Source organism: Salvelinus fontinalis, chromosome 18, assembly GCF_029448725.1.
Source record: "Salvelinus fontinalis isolate EN_2023a chromosome 18, ASM2944872v1, whole genome shotgun sequence".
Classification (NCBI taxonomy): domain Eukaryota; kingdom Metazoa; phylum Chordata; class Actinopteri; order Salmoniformes; family Salmonidae; genus Salvelinus; species Salvelinus fontinalis.
The window spans coordinates 14,652,841-14,671,595 of record NC_074682.1 but is presented as its reverse complement, the minus strand read 5'-3'; the positions used below and the strand labels follow the sequence as shown (position 1 = coordinate 14,671,595).

The 18,755-nt window shown below is 43.4% G+C and overlaps 1 protein-coding gene across 10 annotated transcripts in view; it reads right to left on the bottom strand.

Annotated features, from left to right (window-relative positions):
• The window catches only part of LOC129815025 (inositol 1,4,5-trisphosphate receptor type 1-like), a 144,253-nt gene that overhangs the window by 78,868 nt on the left and 46,630 nt on the right, over window positions 1–18,755 (bottom strand). For 7 of the 10 annotated variants that reach the window (XM_055868291.1, XM_055868296.1, XM_055868295.1 and 4 more), the window contains 24 exons: window positions 13,299–13,398; window positions 13,046–13,206; window positions 12,594–12,735; window positions 12,298–12,456; window positions 11,987–12,159; window positions 10,074–10,193; window positions 9,675–9,869; window positions 9,243–9,494; window positions 8,984–9,125; window positions 8,735–8,888; window positions 8,333–8,523; window positions 7,995–8,127; window positions 7,707–7,761; window positions 7,432–7,597; window positions 7,049–7,213; window positions 6,879–6,941; window positions 6,600–6,737; window positions 6,265–6,390; window positions 5,951–6,151; window positions 5,533–5,784; window positions 3,388–3,513; window positions 2,943–3,071; window positions 1,453–1,573; window positions 1,070–1,254 (listed from right to left, as the gene is read on the bottom strand). In XM_055868291.1, the coding sequence (XP_055724266.1) occupies window positions 1,070–1,254; window positions 1,453–1,573; window positions 2,943–3,071; window positions 3,388–3,513; window positions 5,533–5,784; window positions 5,951–6,151; window positions 6,265–6,390; window positions 6,600–6,737; window positions 6,879–6,941; window positions 7,049–7,213; window positions 7,432–7,597; window positions 7,707–7,761; window positions 7,995–8,127; window positions 8,333–8,523; window positions 8,735–8,888; window positions 8,984–9,125; window positions 9,243–9,494; window positions 9,675–9,869; window positions 10,074–10,193; window positions 11,987–12,159; window positions 12,298–12,456; window positions 12,594–12,735; window positions 13,046–13,206; window positions 13,299–13,398 (3,649 nt within the window). The remainder of the gene's footprint in view (window positions 1–1,069; window positions 1,255–1,452; window positions 1,574–2,942; window positions 3,072–3,387; window positions 3,514–5,532; window positions 5,785–5,950; window positions 6,152–6,264; window positions 6,391–6,599; window positions 6,738–6,878; window positions 6,942–7,048; window positions 7,214–7,431; window positions 7,598–7,706; window positions 7,762–7,994; window positions 8,128–8,332; window positions 8,524–8,734; window positions 8,889–8,983; window positions 9,126–9,242; window positions 9,495–9,674; window positions 9,870–10,073; window positions 10,194–11,986; window positions 12,160–12,297; window positions 12,457–12,593; window positions 12,736–13,045; window positions 13,207–13,298; window positions 13,399–18,755) is intronic. The other 3 variants (XM_055868292.1, XM_055868301.1, XM_055868293.1) reach the window with 2 other exon arrangements.

The following is an 18,755-nucleotide window of genomic DNA, read 5'->3' as shown; positions in this document are numbered from 1 at the left end:
AGGGAATAGCGGGATTGTTCTCCCAGTGTCTGCTGGAAAGCAGACAGAAACAGATTTTCTTCTAGGATTTTGCCTGTGCCTAGCTCTATTCCGTTTATTTTTATCCAAAAACAAGTCCCTACTCCTTGCCGATGACAACCATACGCATAACATGATGCATCCACCACCATGCTTGAAAATATGAAGTACAGTACGCTGTGATGTGTTGTTTTGGATTTGCCCCAAACATAACGTTTTGTATTTAGGACATAGTTAATTTCTTTGCCACATTTTTTGCAGTATTACTTTAGTGCCTTATTGCAAACAGGATACATGTTTTGGAATATGTTTATTGTTTACAGGCTTCCTTCTTTTCACTCTGTCATTTAGGTTAGTATTGTGGAGTAACTACAATGTTGTTGATCCATCCTCAATTTTATCCTATCACATCCATTAAACTTTGTAACTGTTTTAAAGTCATCATTGGTGTGAGCAGTTTCCTTCCTATCCGGCAACTGAGTTAGGAAGGACGCTTGTATCTTTGTAGTGACTGGGTGTATTGATACACCTTCCAAAGTGTAATTAATATCTTCACCATGCTCAAATGGATATTCAATGTCTGTTTGTTTTTTTACCCATCTACCAATAGGTGCTCTTCTTTACGAGGCATTGGAAAACCTCCCTGTTTTTTGTGGTTTAATCTGTGTTGGAAATGTACAGATAATTGTATGTGTGGGGTAAAGAGAGGTGGTATTCATCATGTTAAACACTATTATTACACACAGAGTGACTCCATGCATCTTATTGTGTGACTAGTTAAGCAAATTTTTGCGACTGAACTTTAGGCTTGCCATTACAAAGGGCTTGAATACATATTGACTCAAGACATTTCAGCGTTTCATTTTTTATTCATTTGTAAAATGTTTTAAAAACATAATTCCACTTTGACATTATGGGGTATTGTGTGTAGGCCAGTGACATACAATCTAAATGTAATCCATTTTAAATTGAGGCTGTAACACCAAAAAAATGTGGAAAAGGTCAAGGGGTGTGAATACTTTCTGAAGGCACTGTATTCCTGAATCCTCACCTGCAGCCTTTCTATGATGTTCCTGTAGCTAACGGACGCAGTGGCGTTGGAGTCCCTCCTGGGAGCGTTCTTGGCGGAGAGTCTCCAGCTCAAGATGGACTTGGTGACCACATTATTGGACTTGACAAATAGGTTGTTCACCTGGCTGTCCAGGTCCACTGGGATCGCGATGGCTCTGCTCTTGGCTGTGTGAAATGAAACAGTAGAACACAAACTTAAGAGGGATGCTCGTTGTTTTTTTACTTTTTGAAAGATGTATTTTTTTCTTCTAGATGACAGATAAAATGAGCTCATTGGCTTGTGACTACAAAGAAGATGTATTTCTCTGACTTTATCAAGACAGTGTTTGGGCAACAGGTGGAGGCCAATTGCAGGTATCTTACCTACGTCCGACAGCACCTTGATACAGGCCTCAACGGAGGCCTTCTGAGTGGGGTTGAGCCAGTTGCAGTGGTATACCCTGAACACCCCCTGCAGGAGCTGTACAAACACCGGCTGACGAGTCTAAGAGAAAGCGCGAGAGAGAGACAGACAGACAGGAAGTAAAGACAGTAGATATGAGAGGAGAAAAGACGTCAAAAGACAAGTCAGAAGCTGCACATTAAACAAATCTAAAATCCCCAGCAGTGATCAACAAAGGCTTTTGTGGTTTATCACAGACCATATTTCTAGAACCCAGTTTCCCCAATGTGAGGGTGCCATCAGACACAAATTGAATCATGTTCAGCAAGAAGAAATCAGAGAAAACCTTTGAAACCGAGAAAGTATCACATGAACGTTTATTTACGTTTCAAAGCGTTTTTTCCTGTTTGCCCGTACAATTCTCGAACCTTTAACAGTATGTACTGTAAAAGTGCTATAACATACGTACGAGGGTCTAACACTTCTAGTATGCCTGTTGGTTATCACCAGAATCAGCTCAGGTCCCAACTACTACTAGACCAATGTCTAATACATACAGTATCACCGCTACCACCAGGACCAAACAACACCCTGTGAACCAGCTGCACACAAACCTACGGCACAACATACTGTATACCTCCGTTATCTTTCCCAGAATGCTTGCCTGTTATGGGAAAGAAGGGAATGAATATCATTAGGCGGTTCACATTAACTGGTGTATTGAGTCTAAATGGGATGCAGGATGGTGGAGGAAATAGGTTGGAAAGGATGTGGAAATGACTATAAGAGAAACTAAACCTAATAAAGTCTAAACAAAAACCTAGTTCCTTACAGGAATTGGTATTACTAGACAACTCCAGGAATGATTGTAAAACCCTTAGAGTGAAGTGGGCAAGTATTTTCCTCCACATGTCATACATCCGAACCATTTATAGTAGGCCACAGAGTGATTTACCATTCATTACGTGACATTTGCAATTATATCCCAGCAAACACATCCCAGGTATCTTGTGAAAACAAGCTTAAAGATCTGGGAAGGAACTGAAGGGAGGATTCTAAAGCATTTGCACACACCATCTGTAAAGAATTCTTGGAAGGTGCTGACTCAGTTCTGTGAAGACCAGTCATTGAGGAAACGTCTGGCTACTCTATGACTGCTGGTAAGGAACAGACCCAGGGGATGGAAAACCAATTACAGTGGGACTTTTACTCATACTTACATACACCTGACGTGCCAGCTATTTGAAGCAATATGTCATATATTACATGTTAACTGTCAGTGTAGAGCCTTTGGGGATAATGTTTCTTCCACACAGACGAGGAATTCATTAATGCCTTTTAGAAAATGATAAGTTAACACAGATCACTATCAACAGAAAATGATTGATGACCAGATTTCACCCAACAGCGTAGAATATCCACCATTCAACTGCTTTTATTTAGTGTTATATGTTACGGTGGACATGGTTACCTGCAGACTGGTGCTCTGGTCAGAGAAGGGCGAGCTGAAGAAGGTGGTGACGATGCTCATGACTGTCTCTGTCACGTAACCCTCCAGAACCGTGTCTGCATGCTTCCTGTCACTGGTGTTGTTGCACACCTACAGACAGCAGACACGGACAACCAAGGTTAACCTGACTCACTCACCAGACAGACGTGGGTAATGGGTGAGCATTCACTGGATCACACTTCCTGGATCCTCACAGGAAGGAGGATAGAATATTGTTACTCCACGCTGTGATCTCACAGTGCCTCTCAGCAGAATACTCCCAGGAGAACATATAAGGCTAACTTTATTTTGAGAGTCTCCCTGTAGAATGCTCAGCAGACTATCAACAAGGTCTCAGTAACATGTCACCAGCATGTCTGTTGACTAGCCATCAGATATGGAAGAGAGGTGATGTGTGTTTGTTTACCCTGCAGATGTCCACCAGGAAGTTCTCAAAGAGCTTCCACATGTGGTTGCTGGTGTAGATCTCCTTCATCTCCACCTCTGTGTCCACGTAGCAGTGGTTCAGGAAGTTGATGTAGGCTATCTTCACCTGGAGAAAAAATTAGGCACCATCAAGTTGTTCATTCCTAAGTACAGAATTATCTCAAGATCCCAGAATGGTCATTTAACCTGTTGGGGATGGGGGCGCTGTTTAGACTATTTATGCTAATGTGGCTAATTTTTTAAACGGCTTCCCACAAAATCCTTGATCGTACAATATGCATATTATTATTATTATTGGATAGAAAACAGTCTATAGTTTCTATAGGAGTTGAAATTTTGTCTCTAAGTGGAACAGAGCCCATTCTACAGCAATTTCCCTGACATGGAGTCAGATTTGAGAAACGTTGGCCACTTTTCTGAAGTCATTTAAAAGGGCTCTGTCGTTGCTATGACTATACGGACACTTCTTACGTCTTCCCCTGGATGCCTTTACGTGATGACGATTCCAACGGGCTCGATTGCTCGTTCACAGGCCCTACAAATGAAAAAAACCTTTAGCTAGCAAGTCTTTTCTTGCTGCGTAACGCGCGTGGAAGACACCGACCCTCTCCTGTTCCAAGCGTTAGTTTAGCCTGTTATATTTCTCCGGTCATCTTTTCACTCGTTATAGGAGTTACAAACATCACAAAGTAGTTAATTTAAAGCGTTTTATAGCAATTTATATCCGTTTAGTGCGATTTTGGGACATTTATTTTTGCAACGATGTGAAAAGTTGGGTGCGCTTTTCAGTTCATCCCGAACGTAGTTGACATTTCCACATGGCAAGAGGACAGCTTTCCACCAAAAGACGATTTCTCCCAAGAAAGGATCCTTTGCCCAAGATACTGATGGAAGAACAGCTCAAGGTAGGACATTTTTATTATGATAAATCGTGTTTCTGTCGAAACATTTTAGTGGCTTAGGACGCCATGTTTTTTGACGTAGCTTCGCTTGGCGCAAACTGTATTGAAAAGTAAGGATAAACTAAAAAATGTAATAACGCAATTGTATTAAGAATTAAATTGTCTATCAATCCCTGTCCACCCTATATTTTTTAGTCACGTTTATGAGTATTTATGTATAAGAGTAGATCACTGTCTAAGTGGCGCAAGGACGTTTTCTTTACCAGCTTGTCTACATTTCACATTGTCTAACCATGATTTTGGTGGCTAAATATAAACATTTTCGATCAAACTGTATATGCATGTTGTAATGTGATGTTACAGGAGTGTCATCGGAAGAATTCTGAGAAGGTTAGTGAAAAAATTAATATCTTTTGGCGATGTTGACTTTTATCGCTCACTTTGGCTAGAATCAATGCTGGGCTGCTAATTGCTATGTGCTAAGCTAATATAACGATTTATTGTGTTTTCGCTGTAAGACACTTAGAAAATCTGAAATATTGTCTGTATTCACAGGATCTGTGTCTTTCGATTCGTGTATGCTGTGTATTTTTACGAAATGTTTGATGATTAGTAGTTAGGTAAACACGTTGCTCATTGTAATTATTCTAGTCCATTTGTGATGGTGGGTGCAATTGTAAACTATGAAGTCTACCTGAAATATGCACTTTTTTCTAACAAAACCTATCCCATACCATAAATATGTTATCAGACTGTCATCTAATGAGTTTTTTTGTTGGTTAGGGGCTATAAATATCTTAGTTTAGCCGAATTGGTGATGGCTACTGGTGTTGGTGGACAAATAAAAGATGGTGGAATATGCTAATGTGTTTTTAGGTAATAGATGTACATCTTTACATATTGTGTCTTCCCTGTAAAACATTTTAAAAATCGGAAATGTTGACTGGATTCATAAGATCTGTGTCTTTCATTAGCTGTATTGGACTTTAATGTGTGAAAGTTAAATATTTTAAAAAAATATTTTTTTTGAATTTCGCGGCACTGGTTTTTCAGTGGGGGGGGGGGGGGTGTGCCGCTAGCGCCACGCTGATCCTAGACAGGTTAACTTGCTGCAAGAAGCAAATGTTCAAATGAGTCACATGAATACAACATGTACACCAGGCTCTTTTTCATTTCAGTAGACTACCAATGCATGCCTTTTAGCTCTTCGGTCAATCACTCACCTCAGGGATGCAGTCCTCATGGGTGACCACCCTCACTATGTCATCCAAAGGCAGCAGAGAGTTACACTTGATCTCAGTGTAGACATTTTTTCCCTCGGTGCAGACGGCCAGCAGCTCTACCAGGTGGATGTGGTACCTCAGAGCGCTGTTCTCATCCATACGATCCCGCTCCGACCGCATCATCGTGACCAGGGTCTGGAAGGACGCACGGTCGTTGTAGAACACCAGGACATCCTCGCCCGAGTTCACCAGCTGAGCAGGAGGAAGACAGACAATGTAGTTATCAGATGCTGCTGACACATTATATAGATTTGAACTCATTTTTGTTTGGGTTGTATAACAGGTTTATATTGCTAAAATGCATAATGTATTTGATTTGCATTAGAATCATGTGTGCACTGTAATTATGGTGTCCCACCTCAGCCATGACGGTGTCCTGACACTTCTTGATGAACTTGTTCTCGGCTTTGACAATGGTTTGAAGGAATTTGAGGTACTGGACATGGCGGCCGTGCGTCTCGGTGCAGTGGATAAAGTGCTGCACCACGCGCTCGTTGATCTCACTGCACAGCTGGAAGTTATTCATGAAAACGTGCTGCATGGTGATTGCCTCCAGAATCTGAAGAGAAGGTGAAATAGAAGCATCAAACTAGTGGACTTATTGGTATGGGAAGGATGGAGTACCACTGGTTCCTCCCAGCCCTAACCCTTTCCCCAGGAAAGTACACTCACCCCTGGGTTGAGGAATAGGTTGATGTGCTTGTGCAGCAGGATCTGGTTCTGCTGGTTCCCTGCACAGAAGTTCTGGAGGAACTCATGAGCCAGCTTCATGATCTCCTGCATACGGACGTCCTCGCCCTGGAGTGTTCATCATAAGTACAGGCAGACACACATCCAAAGAGCTGCAGCTATCATTCAAACCTTCCACAAATGAAATTATTGACCAAGCTTATGTACTGTAGAACTCTATGGCATAAATGCTCTACTGTTTTCTTCATGCCTTTTTGGTCAGTCTATAAAGGGATGTGTTGAGAGTATTAGGTCTGGCTCATCATATTCTCCAGTACCTTCTCATAGGGGATCTGCAGTAGCTCCAGCACCACACTGTGGGCCCCCATGTTCCTCAGTAGTCTCTGCTGCTGCTTCTTACTCTTCTTCCCCGATGCTCCCTCCTGGACACACAGCTTACTGAGCCGCAGCAGGATCTGAACACAGGGGAAGAGAGAAGCGGCTCAGAGACTGTCTGCCTTATATATCTCCAATACCTGACAACATCATAAAAGAGTGAAGGCAATGACTCCTTACACCACCAACTCAGAGATGAGAGAAAATGAAGAAGATGGTACCTCCTTCATAACCCTGTAGTTGTAACTGCTGTTGCTTTCCTCCTTCTTTTTGTCAGAATCCCCCTGCACATGGACAGTGTTAGAATGAGAGCTTGTTCATATTCATGTGAAGCATTCCAAAAACAATCCTTGAGATGTACAATAATCGTTGGGAAGTTTTGACGCAATACCTTCTTTTTATGGTCGGACTCTGAGGGTCCGTCCCCTCCGTCATCGTCCCCTTGCCTCTTGTACACCCACAGCTCCGACTTCTCCACGATGGAGCGCAGCTGGTCCAAGTCGGACTTGATCTGCTTGTAGTTGTCCACATCTTGGCTGGTCACCAAGAGCTGGACCTAAGGGAAGAGGAAGCGCTATAACTCAGTTTAGACTTAAGTTTAATCTCCACAGCAAGCTAGGCCTTTAATTGCCTTGAAACAAATGACTTTAATGCTCATTCATATGATGCCTTTCTAACTAAAGATATGAATCTTGATGAGTGTGCGGAGAACTGATACAGTGGACCTGTGAGTTCTTGTGGCTGTGGCACCTGTGGGTTTGGTCGGAGACCTACCTGTTTGAAAGCCATGAGGACTTCCTGTCTCTGGCTGAAGTGTCTGAAGAGCAGCTGGAGGGCCCCAGACACCAGGGGAGGGTAGTCATGCATGGTGAGGTGTAGCAGCACCCTCAGGAATGTCCTCCCTCCATGGTCATCCAGGTCCAGAGGGGTGTTCTCCTCACTGCAGAACAACACACCAGGCTCAGACACTGGGGACTGAGTATCCCAGTCTTAAAAACAGTCCTTTTACGGAGACTGACACTGCATTGCTTTAAAATGAGAGGGTTTACCTTCCTCCAAAGATTGCCTCTGCCTGCTCTTCTATGTTCTCAAAATCTAGAGCCCCTAACAAAACAAATGAAGCATTTACATTCTTGTGAAGCCCGTTTGAAGGCTATACTTCACTTTAGAAACCATCGACACCACAAATGAACTTGATAAATATCTGAAAATAAAAATGTAATACAAATACTAAGGGTGTAAGGACATGTGGCATCCGTTATGTCTGTAGTGTCTGTAGCTTGAGGGTAAAAGCAGTAAGAAAGAAAAGGCAAGGGTATGGTTTTCAGTATGCTGACCTGTCATATTATTTCCATCTTGACTAGCACTAGACAATGTATTATCACCCTGAGGGTTACTCTCATCAAACTCTCGCTTGAAGATACAGAGCAGGCAGGAGATCCTGTAGTCTAGCCGCACATTCAGAATGAACTAGTGGACAGGAACAGAGCACATCAGTTAGTTAAAACACCAGGCTTTGGAGCTCACCACAAGAATAATCATACTGAGAAAAATATGTCCTTCATCTAGATTTTGTACACATTTGTATATGATACTATGGGAAATCAAAGCCAAGATATTTGGATACAACATCAGAAAATCTATATACAAGGCCAGATGACGGTGCAGACGTTACCTGGAGGATCTCGATGATCTTGAGCTTGGTGTCCATCACCATGATGTCCTCCCTCTCCGGCTCTGTCTGGGTCTTGACCACACCCTCCTCCGGCTGGTGGGTGGGGGTGATAGGGAGGAAGCCCCCCCCTCGAAGGACCACCTGGGTCATCAGCTCCCCCACCCCATGGATAGACTTCATCACATTACTGCCTGTGGACACACACATACACACAAAAACGCACACACCTCAGAGTTGAACTGGGGTGCATACTCACACACAACACATTAACCAAACCTAATTAACTCCCACATGATTCCTCATATACGGGAAGGGTATTGAGAGCGAGAGAGTGCACCTCAATTACACTACATCAGTAACAGCCAATACCAATTGACAGACAGGAAGAAGTTGGGTGTTCACCTTGTTTTTCCTCTCCCTTCTCCAGCTTGGTAATGGGGTAAATGGTGCTGACATGTACACAGTCCAAGATGTTCAATAAGATCTTAGTCAGTCGCAGCAGGTCACTGAAGTTATAGAAGCCAAAGTAAATGAGGTTCCTTGCCAGGTTCACTACCTTTTAACAGAAAAAAATTGAAAACGGAAGTGAGATAATTCCCCATATTATACATTCTCTCTGGTTGACACTGTGATTTTTTTAGAGAAAACTACCTCGAAGGTGAGCTTGTTTTTCTCTCTGTCGTCGAAAGGGATGTTCTGAGACACCACAGACATCAGGTAGTTCTCCACAAACTCCATGGTCAGGCAGAACCTTTCCTTGATCTCATCTCTGGTGGTCCCATCATTGTCGTAGCTTAGAAAGTGAGAGAACATTATTGTGTAAAGACTCAGAGGTAGCATTTAGATGAGCTCAGGTAATGCAGAAAATCGCTGATAGGACCCTAACAACACGTTCATAAACCCCACTCACTTGTCAATGGCGATCTTGGAGGGGATCTCGGACCAGAGGCGTGCGTACTTGACTGGCGTGACCTGTTCCTGGGGGTCGCGGTCCACGTGCATGTGCAGCATCATGCGGCAGAAGGATGCCCTAAGGTCGTAAGGCAGGTCCTCGTCAGACATGCAGCGCAGGATCAGGTCCACGTCTAGCTGGCCAGAGATCTTATTGATGGCCAGGTACTGACGGTCCAGACACATCCGCGCAAACAGATTCAGCTGGTACCTGCAGGGGGGAGAGGAGCATACTTTAACATCTGGTCAGGGTATTAGTCTGAAAGCAGGCTATGTACATAGACAATCAAACTGTCCCATATGCTTTTACATACTGTACATCCAAACATATCATTGCACCCATAATCCCACCTTAACTCCTTCTGAACACTGTAAGGTGCTAAACCCTGACCTGTAATAGCTGACCACCTCCTGGTCCTCCTTCTGGCCCTCCTTGGCGTCCTGGGCCAACTCTCTGACACTCTTGCTCCTGATCTCCTTGCAGTTGTCCCTCCAGAAGAGCCACACCTCCTCCTCGTCTTCCTCCGTCTCTATGGGATTCTCCCCCATTGTTACAGCCTCAATCTCAAAGCGCGACAGAACTAGCCTGGTCGGCGGCAAATAAAACAGACAGTCAACATAGTAGCAAAGTAACTGCCGAAAACAATGAATACTGAAACACGCGTCAGTCTTTGTTTTCATAATCAACCGCATTACTAATAACACTATATTGGAGCCAATCTAATTAGAAAGCATCAGTATAATGTTCAAACATGCGCGCACCCACGCTCATGTTTTTAGTGGGGTTTACTTAGTCTCGATGAGGATGTCTGCATTGGATGGGTCCAGCACGGCGTTACAGATAAGCTCCTGAGTCACTGGGATGGACTTGTTCATGGACACACACAGATCAGACAGGTAGTCCAGAAACCTGGAGATGAGGGTCAAAGAGAAGGGGATGGTCAACATACAGGTCCAGCTGCCTAGGAGGAGGCATACACCACCCCAACAGATTAACACTGGCGTTGGTGGTAAACTGAAGAATAGGGCTCCCGCACACAGAGCTACCGTAGGCAACCTTGATGCTATGGCCGAAGACAGGAAGAAGTAGTCCCGCTATGACCTCCGCAGAGTCAACAAACGAGCAAAAGGACAATTTAGGAATAAGGTCGAATCATAATACACAGACGCCCGCCTCATGCTGCAGGGGCTACATTCCAATAACGATTACAAAGGAAGACCCAACCCTGCCCAACGATGCCTCTCTAGCAGACAAACTCCTTGCATGTACGCTTTGACAACATTGAGCCGGGTGTGAGGATTGGGTGATCGCGCTCTCTGAGGCCGACGTGAGAAGGGTCTTTAATCAGGTCAACACCCGCAGGGCTGTGGGCCCCGATGGTACTCCAGGGTGCGCTCTAAGGGCATGCGCAGAACAGCTGGCAAGCATATTCACAGTTATTTTCAACTTCTCCATGCCCCAGTCTATAATTCCCACGTTTTAAAATGACCACAATCCTTCCTGTTCCTAAGAATTCTAAGGCTTCATGCCACAATGACTAATGCCCTGTAGCACTCACTTCTGTAATCATGAAGTGCTTTGAGAGGCTGGTTATGGCACACATTAACTCCACCATCTCAGCCACCCTAGACCCACTCCAATTTGCATACCACCCCAACAGATCCATAGATGACGCGATCTCAATTTTTCCACACTGCCCTCATCCACCTAGATAAGAGGAATACCTATGTGAGAATGCTGTTCATTGACTACACACCATTGTCCTCTCCAAGCTCGTCACCAAACTTAGGACTCTGGGTCTGAACACCTCCCTCTGCAACTGGAACCTGGACTTCCTGACGGGCCGACCCAAGGTGGTAAGGGTAGACAACATCTCCTCCGCCACGCTGACCCTTAACACAGGGACCCCACAGGGGTGTGTGCTTAGTCCCCTCCTGTACTCCCTGTTCACCCACGAAAGTGTAGTCACGCACGATTCCAACACAATTATCAAGTTCGCTGATAACATGACGGTGGTAGGCCTGATCACCGGCGACAATGAGTCAGCCTATTAGGGAGGAGGTTAGTGACCTGGCAGTGTGGTGCCGGAGCAACAACCTCTCCCTCAACGTCAGCAAAACCAAGGAGCTGATCGTGGACTACAGGAAACGGAGGGGTGAGCACTTATTTCATTGTGTATTTCATATTCTTGTGTTTTTTTCTAATAATACATTGTTATTGATCCTTGCAATGTTGGGATTTGAAAGGCATGTGACATTAAAACTTGAAAACTACGGGGTGTACAACAGTGCACTAGCCAGTATCCACAGTACAGGCTCCCAGAGTAGGCTTATTCAGGCTCTGTGACCTGCTACAGCCCTATGCTGCTGGAAACAGAAGGCTCCAGTCCCGACACAGTCCCCCTCCCAGCTCCATCAGACCCCAATAAAAGCCCCCTTTATCCAGACCCTTGGATCAGCATGGTTCTCATATCGCCAGCAGCACAAGACTGGAGCTCGACAGCACTAATGACAGCAATTACCTCCGGTGCCAGGGTCCAAAACAATCCCATCCTCTGATACCCTCATGCATACATTTGAATACATCTACATCTACTACATTCCCTGGCTGGTGCTGTACAAACAAACTTCCACCCACAGACAACCTTCTGAATCAGGCCCATGGCATGCCACCATCCTATTGCCCCGTCCTCTTGGTCTCACCTGGGCTCCCGGTTCTTTCTGACCAGGGTGACAAAGGTGTCGATCTCTGCGGCCGTAATGTGTTTTTCCAGAAGCTTGCGGTTGTTGTGGAGCAGGGCAGTTATCGTGTCCTCAGCCAGAACGTCGTAGCCTATCTGCTTCTGCATGAAGCGGAACTGCTTGGCTATGTACTCCTTTGGAGGGGGAGTCAGTGAGGGTCAGGACCATTCTAATGCACAACTAACAGGTTAAGTATATTTAGCCTTTTAGCTAGCACATTTCGTCTGTGTGTCTGAGTTGATCGATGCAATCAATCAGTTCTGCCCACCGACCTGGTTCTTCCTGTAGTCTTGTTGGGAGTGCCGTAATACCCGGTAACAGAGCCTGCAGATGTGCCTGAAGGGGGCATGGCGCTGGTCACCAAGCTCTTCCAATCGCAGCATAGGACCATCCCCACTGTCCGTGAACGGGGCTTGGAGAAGTTTGAAAATCTAAAGAGGGATATGGATTCCATATGTCATTTAAATTGCGACACTCAAATTGACAATGTGGGGAGGTCAACTTAACATTGACTATCATAAGTACCCCAAGCCCAAAGTATACGATACTACCACGGAATGAGCTGTACCTGTTTGAGGATGTTCTGCTCCCTCATGAGTTTCTGTCTCTCTCTGTTGGGCTTGTTGACCATGATCTCCAGCACGTCCTGGCCAGTGTTGGGGATGTCACACACGAAGAAGACCAGGTCCTCCAGAAGCTTAGTGACAAACCTGGAAACCAGAGAGACAGGGCCAGAGAGGAATGAATGGTTCCACCAGGATCCCAGTTAACACCGACTCCTACAGCCAGCCTCTCTAGAGAGAGGAGCCACGGACAATAGCTAAAAGAGAAAAACTATGGAATACCCGGTGGACCTTAAAACGATGACACATCTCAACATGAAAAATAATACTTCTACCAAATGTTAAAAGGCCAACAGCAATCTTCTAAAATGACTTTCAACCTATCAGATATTTACAAAAATGTAATACAGTAGGTCAAAAGGTTACTACCGGCATCTGTTTCAAACACACACTTTACCTCCTCTCATTCTGTGTTATAGTGCCCTTCTCCAGTTTGCCAGCAATGGATGCCAACACTTTACTGGCATCGTTGGCCAAGTCTAAGTCTCTGACTTCCGCTGGGGGGACAGGCACTATGGCAAAGGCCTCTTTGTCTTCTTTAACCGCTGATGTGCCAATCTAAAAGAACGACGTGTAAAACATACTTTGAATAAATAGATTTTACAAGTCCGATCAAAGGTCACACACTAGTATCCTTCCCAGCCACTCACCCGTAACATGACAGGCTTCTCCTCCTCCTTGTCAATGGGGTTGTTGGTGCTGTGGACCCATGTGTTGGTGCAGAGGTGCCTGAGCCTCACAAAAGAGTTCCTGAGGGAACAGGACAGAGCAACTCAGAGGACCGCACCAACACAAAAAACAACAACAGTCCACTATACTAGTCTACCTCTATGATAATTCTACTAAGAGGCCTTTTACATGCAAAATTATGTTTGTGGATAGTAATTCTAAAGGTGATGTTTTTCCCCGGTGTCAACCTTACAGTAAGTAGCCTTGAAAGGTGAACTTTGTTAAAACATTTATATTGTTTGCAGAAGTATTTGGGATTACTAGGGAATATCAGCTGTGTTTAGTCTGTAATGCTCTTTCAACTTGGATGGGAAAAAAATGTTGTCTTATTAAACCAAGCCCTGTGAGGACAGAATGGGATGCTCAATAACATACGTCACTCAATTTCTCAGAATCTGCTCTTGATGCAAGAGCTCAACTGTATACAACCGTGCAAGGTGACTCTGCATGGTCATAGATGGCTGAGTCAGGACAGGAGATTCTTCAAATTAGCCACCTTTTGCCTTGATGACAGCTTTGTACACTCTTGGCATTCTCTCAACCAGCTTCATGAGGTAATCCCCTGGAATGCATTTCAATTAACAGGTGTGCTTTGTTAATACTTAATTTGTGGAATTTCTTTCCTTCTTAATGCGTTTGAGCATATCAGTTGTGTTGTGACAAGGTAGAACTGGTATACAGAAAATAGACATATTTGGTAAAAGACCAAGTCCATATTATGGACTTCCTTTATTACTTTACTTGAAGACATGAAGGTCAGTCAATCCAGAATATTTCAAAAAAGTTTCTACAAGTGCAGTCGCAAAACCATCGAGCGCTATGATGAAACTGTCTCTCATGAGGACCACCACAGGAAAGGAAGATCCAGAGTTACCTCTGCTGCAGAGGATAAGTTCATTAGAGTTACTGGCCTCAGAAAATGCAGTTCAAAAAAATGCTTCACAGAGTTCAAGTAACAGACACAAGTAACAGACACATCTCAACATCAACTGTTCAAAGGAGACTGCATGAATCAGTCCTTCATGGTTGATTTGCGGCAAAGAAACCACTACTAAAGGACACCAATAATAAGAAGAGACTTGATTGGGCCAAGAAACACGACCAATGGACAGTAGACTGGTGGAAATCTGTCCTTTGGTCTGATGACTCCAAATTTGAGATTTTTGTTTCCAACCGCTGTGTCTTTGTGAGATGCAGAGAAGATGAACGGATGATCTCTGCATGTGTGGTTCCCACCGTGAAACATGGAGGAGGAGGTGTGATGGTGTGGGGGTGCTTTTCTGGTGACACTGTCTGTGATTTATTTAGAATTCAAGGCACACTAACCAGCATGGCTACCACGGCATTCTGCAGCGATACGCCATCCCATCTGGTTTGCGCTTCGTGGGATCATCATTTGTTTTTCAACAGGACAATGACCCAACACACCTCCAGACTGTGTACGGGCTATTTGACCAAGAAGGAGGAGAGTGATGGAGTGCTGCATCAGATGACCTGACCTCCACAATCGCCCGACCTCAACCCAATTCAGAAGGTTTGGGATGAGTTGGACCACAGAGTGAAGGAAAAGCAGCTAACAAGTGCTCATCATATGTGGAAACTCCTTCAAGGCTGTTGAAAATGCATTCCAGGTGAAGCTGGTTGAGAGAAGGACAACAGTGTGCAAATCTATCATCAAGGCAAAGGGTTGCTACTTTGAAGAATCTCAAATATAACATATATTTTGATTTGTTTAACCCTTTTTTGGTTCCTACATGATTCCATGTGTTATTTCATCGTTTTGATGTCTTCACTATTATTCTACAATGTAGAAAATAGTAAAAATAAAGAAACACCCTTAAATGAGTAGGTGTGTCCAAACTTTTGACTGGTCCTGTATATCAATTGGTTGTTCAAACAACCTAAAACCAACTAAGTTATAGATGATGGTAATAACGTTTAGAGTGGGCTCTCACCACTAGTGGGTGTGATGACGTTCTGTAACATCCTCAAACAAGATGTATGAAAATCTAGTTCCAAAATACAAATACTTTGATGTTTTGTGTGACAAAACAGCAGTGTCAGCCAATCAGCTTCTTTGTTGTTCAACGCGATGTGCCATTCATAAAGGCCGCTGTAGCGACTGCTACCTAGCATGAGGACGAAAAGGGGCAGTTTTCCGGAAAAAATAGCAGTATTTCAATCTTCCCAATGTATCAGTTTGGATAAAGGTAACATTTGGAGTACAGTGGCATATCCCATCCCTGTATTTATATTTTGTATTCAACTAAGCAAGTCAGTTAGGAACAAATTGTTATTTACAATGTTTACATTGTAAACACAATTTAACCAACACCCATCTATTTTTGTGGCTAACTGGACCTACCATTTGGTTTTGAATTACTGAAACCAAACCATAAGATTTGAATGAAAAGTATTTGAATAAACATGAAAAAGGTGAACGTAAGAAGCACTCAAAATTTCAGATAGGCTACATGTCATATTAAACTGCAAATAAACACTCTAAATAGGTCAGGAGGCAGACAGGGAGCCTAAAAAAGAAATGAATTATTTAGGCTATATTATTTCAATTATCTCAGGGCTATAGCCTACAAAGAAATACATTGTGAAGTATTTGCGAGTACGACACACTAGTCTGGAAGGAGTCAGGGTCATTAGGCGCTCAGCGTTTTAAACAGCATTTCATTGTGTTAACTCATTTTAGTCTATAAATTGCACATATAGCCCTGTGACTTACTTAGAATTAAATACAAATTAAATGAAAAATGCCTTATTAGACTCAGTCTACAGTGCCTTTGAATTCATTTTTAGAAACAGCAGTTTGTCCAGAGTCTGTGGCTTAAGGCTCATTCCGACGGTGCAGGGAGAGCAGACCAACAGCGGAGAATATCATCTCCGCGCTTGCAGAGCCACTGGAGATGCTAAACACCTTTCTGGCCACTCTTACCAGGCAGATATATATATATATATATATATATATATATATATAGATATATATATATATATATATATATATATATATATATATATAGATATATATATATAGATATATAGATATATATATATATAGATATGTATATAAATATAGATATATATATAGATACACACACACACACACACACACACACACACACACACACACACACACACACACACACACACACACTACCGGTCAAAAGCTTTAGAACACATACTCATTCAAGGCTTTTCTTTATTTTTACTATTTTCTACATCGAAGAATAAGACATCAAAACTATGAAATAATTTATATTTTGCAATGTTGTTCAAAAGTGTTGGAAAAACGTGTCAATAACCAACTGACTGGCTCACAAGTCCTCAACTGGCAGCTTCATTAAATAGTACCCGCAAAACACCAGTCTCAATGTCAACAGTGAAGAGGCGACTCTGGGATGCTGGCTTTCTAGGCAGAGTTGCAAAGAAAAAGCCATATCTCAGACTGGCCAATAAAAATGTAATATTAAGACGGGCAAAAGAACACAGACACTGGACAGAGGAACTCTGCCTAGAAGGCAAGCATCCCGGAGTCTCCTCTTCGCTGTTTATGTTGAGACTGGTGTTTTGCGGGTACTATTTAATGAAGCTGCCAGTTGAGGACTTGTGATGCATCTGTTTCTCCAACTAGACACTCTAATGTACTTGTCCTCTTGCTCAGTTGTGCACCGGGGCCTCCCACTCCTCTTTGTATTCTGGTAGAGCCAGTTTGCGCTGTTCTGTGAAGGGAGTAGTACACAGCGTTGTACCAGATCTTCAGTTTCTTGGCAATTTCTCATATGGAATAGCCTTTATTTCTCAGAACAAGAATAGACTGACGAGTTTCAGAAGAAAGGTCTTTGTTTCTGGCCATTTTGAGCCTGTAATCGAAAGCACAAATGCTGTTGCTCCAGATACTCAACTAGTCTAAAGAGTCTAAAGAAGGCCAGTTTTATTGCTTCTTTAATCAGAACAACAGTTTTCAGCTGTGCTAACATGATCAATTAGCCAATTAAAATAATAAACTTGGATTAGCTAACACAACGTGCCATTGGAACACAGGAGTGATGGTTGCTGATAATGGGCCTCTGTAGATATTCCATAAGCAAAAATGTTTTATATATATATATATATATATATTCGGTAGGCCTTAAGGTTTTTAGGCAAAATAACCCAATCAAAACAGAAAGCTCATTGAAAGTTGGAATATGCCAGACCTATTGGGCCAAAATCAATTATGGCCTATTGTATAGTTAAAATAACAAAAATGAAGGAAACTTTTAAGAGATCAGATTGTTTTTGATTATAAATGACAATTAATTAGCTACCCACCTCGTTCCTTTCTTTTAGCACGTGCACGTAGTAAGTAGGCTACACCATCACGATTTCAGGATATGGGGCGGCAGGGTGCCTAGTGGTTAGAGCTTTGGACCAGTAACCCGAAAGGTTGCTAGGTCGAATCCCCTGACAAGATAAAAATCTGTTGTTCTGCCCCTGAATAAGGCAGTTAACCCACTATTCCTAGACTGTCATTGAAGATAATAATAATAATTTGTTCTTAACTGACTTGCCTAGTTAGATAAAGAAATAAATACAGTACGATTCTTTAGTTGTGGACATTAAATCACCGCACTCCGTCCCTTGCTCTTGGTTCTCATCTTTGTAAATCACATTGATTTTGCACTTATCTGTTTTATCAGTTTCTTTATGAAAATATTTAGCAAACTTCATGACAGTAGCTAAAGCAAGGGGGTATAGCGGCACACAAGCAGACTACAAATGCATATTGGGCCGGGCCGGGCATGCCCTGAGCTCGTGAAATGAGCGCTACTGGAGCAGGGGCGAGAAGGCCGACACTCCAGCCTTTGGGAATCTCACTCCGTGCTCCAGTCAAATTGAGCACTCGTCGCTCCCTTCAGCTCTGCTCCGCTCACATACTCTGGTATCCACCTTCTCTGGCCGTAGGCGCAGACAGTACACCAGACACTGGCCGTATTCTTGGCCTGGTTGCGTAATGACCCATTAGGCTAACAGGCTTACCTTTGTGTAGACCATCCACCATGCTCAATCTAATGACTCACACCTAAAGCTCAGCCTGCCTACTCGTGTCCTGAAGAACATGGGTTATTTCAGGTAGGAAGGGAGGGGAGGAGGAGCCGAGAGGGAGGGTGCAGCCAATAGTAGCCAGAAGGCAGGCACGCACCTGACAACGTTACACAATGCAGTCTTTGACACTACAGTGAGAGGCGCTGGCCTTATCTGATGTGATGCTGGTGACAGAAACAACCACACTATTGTTATTTTAGCAAACACCGCCATTGCACATGATACAGTCAATAAGGGTGAAGAAGGAACACAGCAAAGGTAAATATAGACATATGGTATGT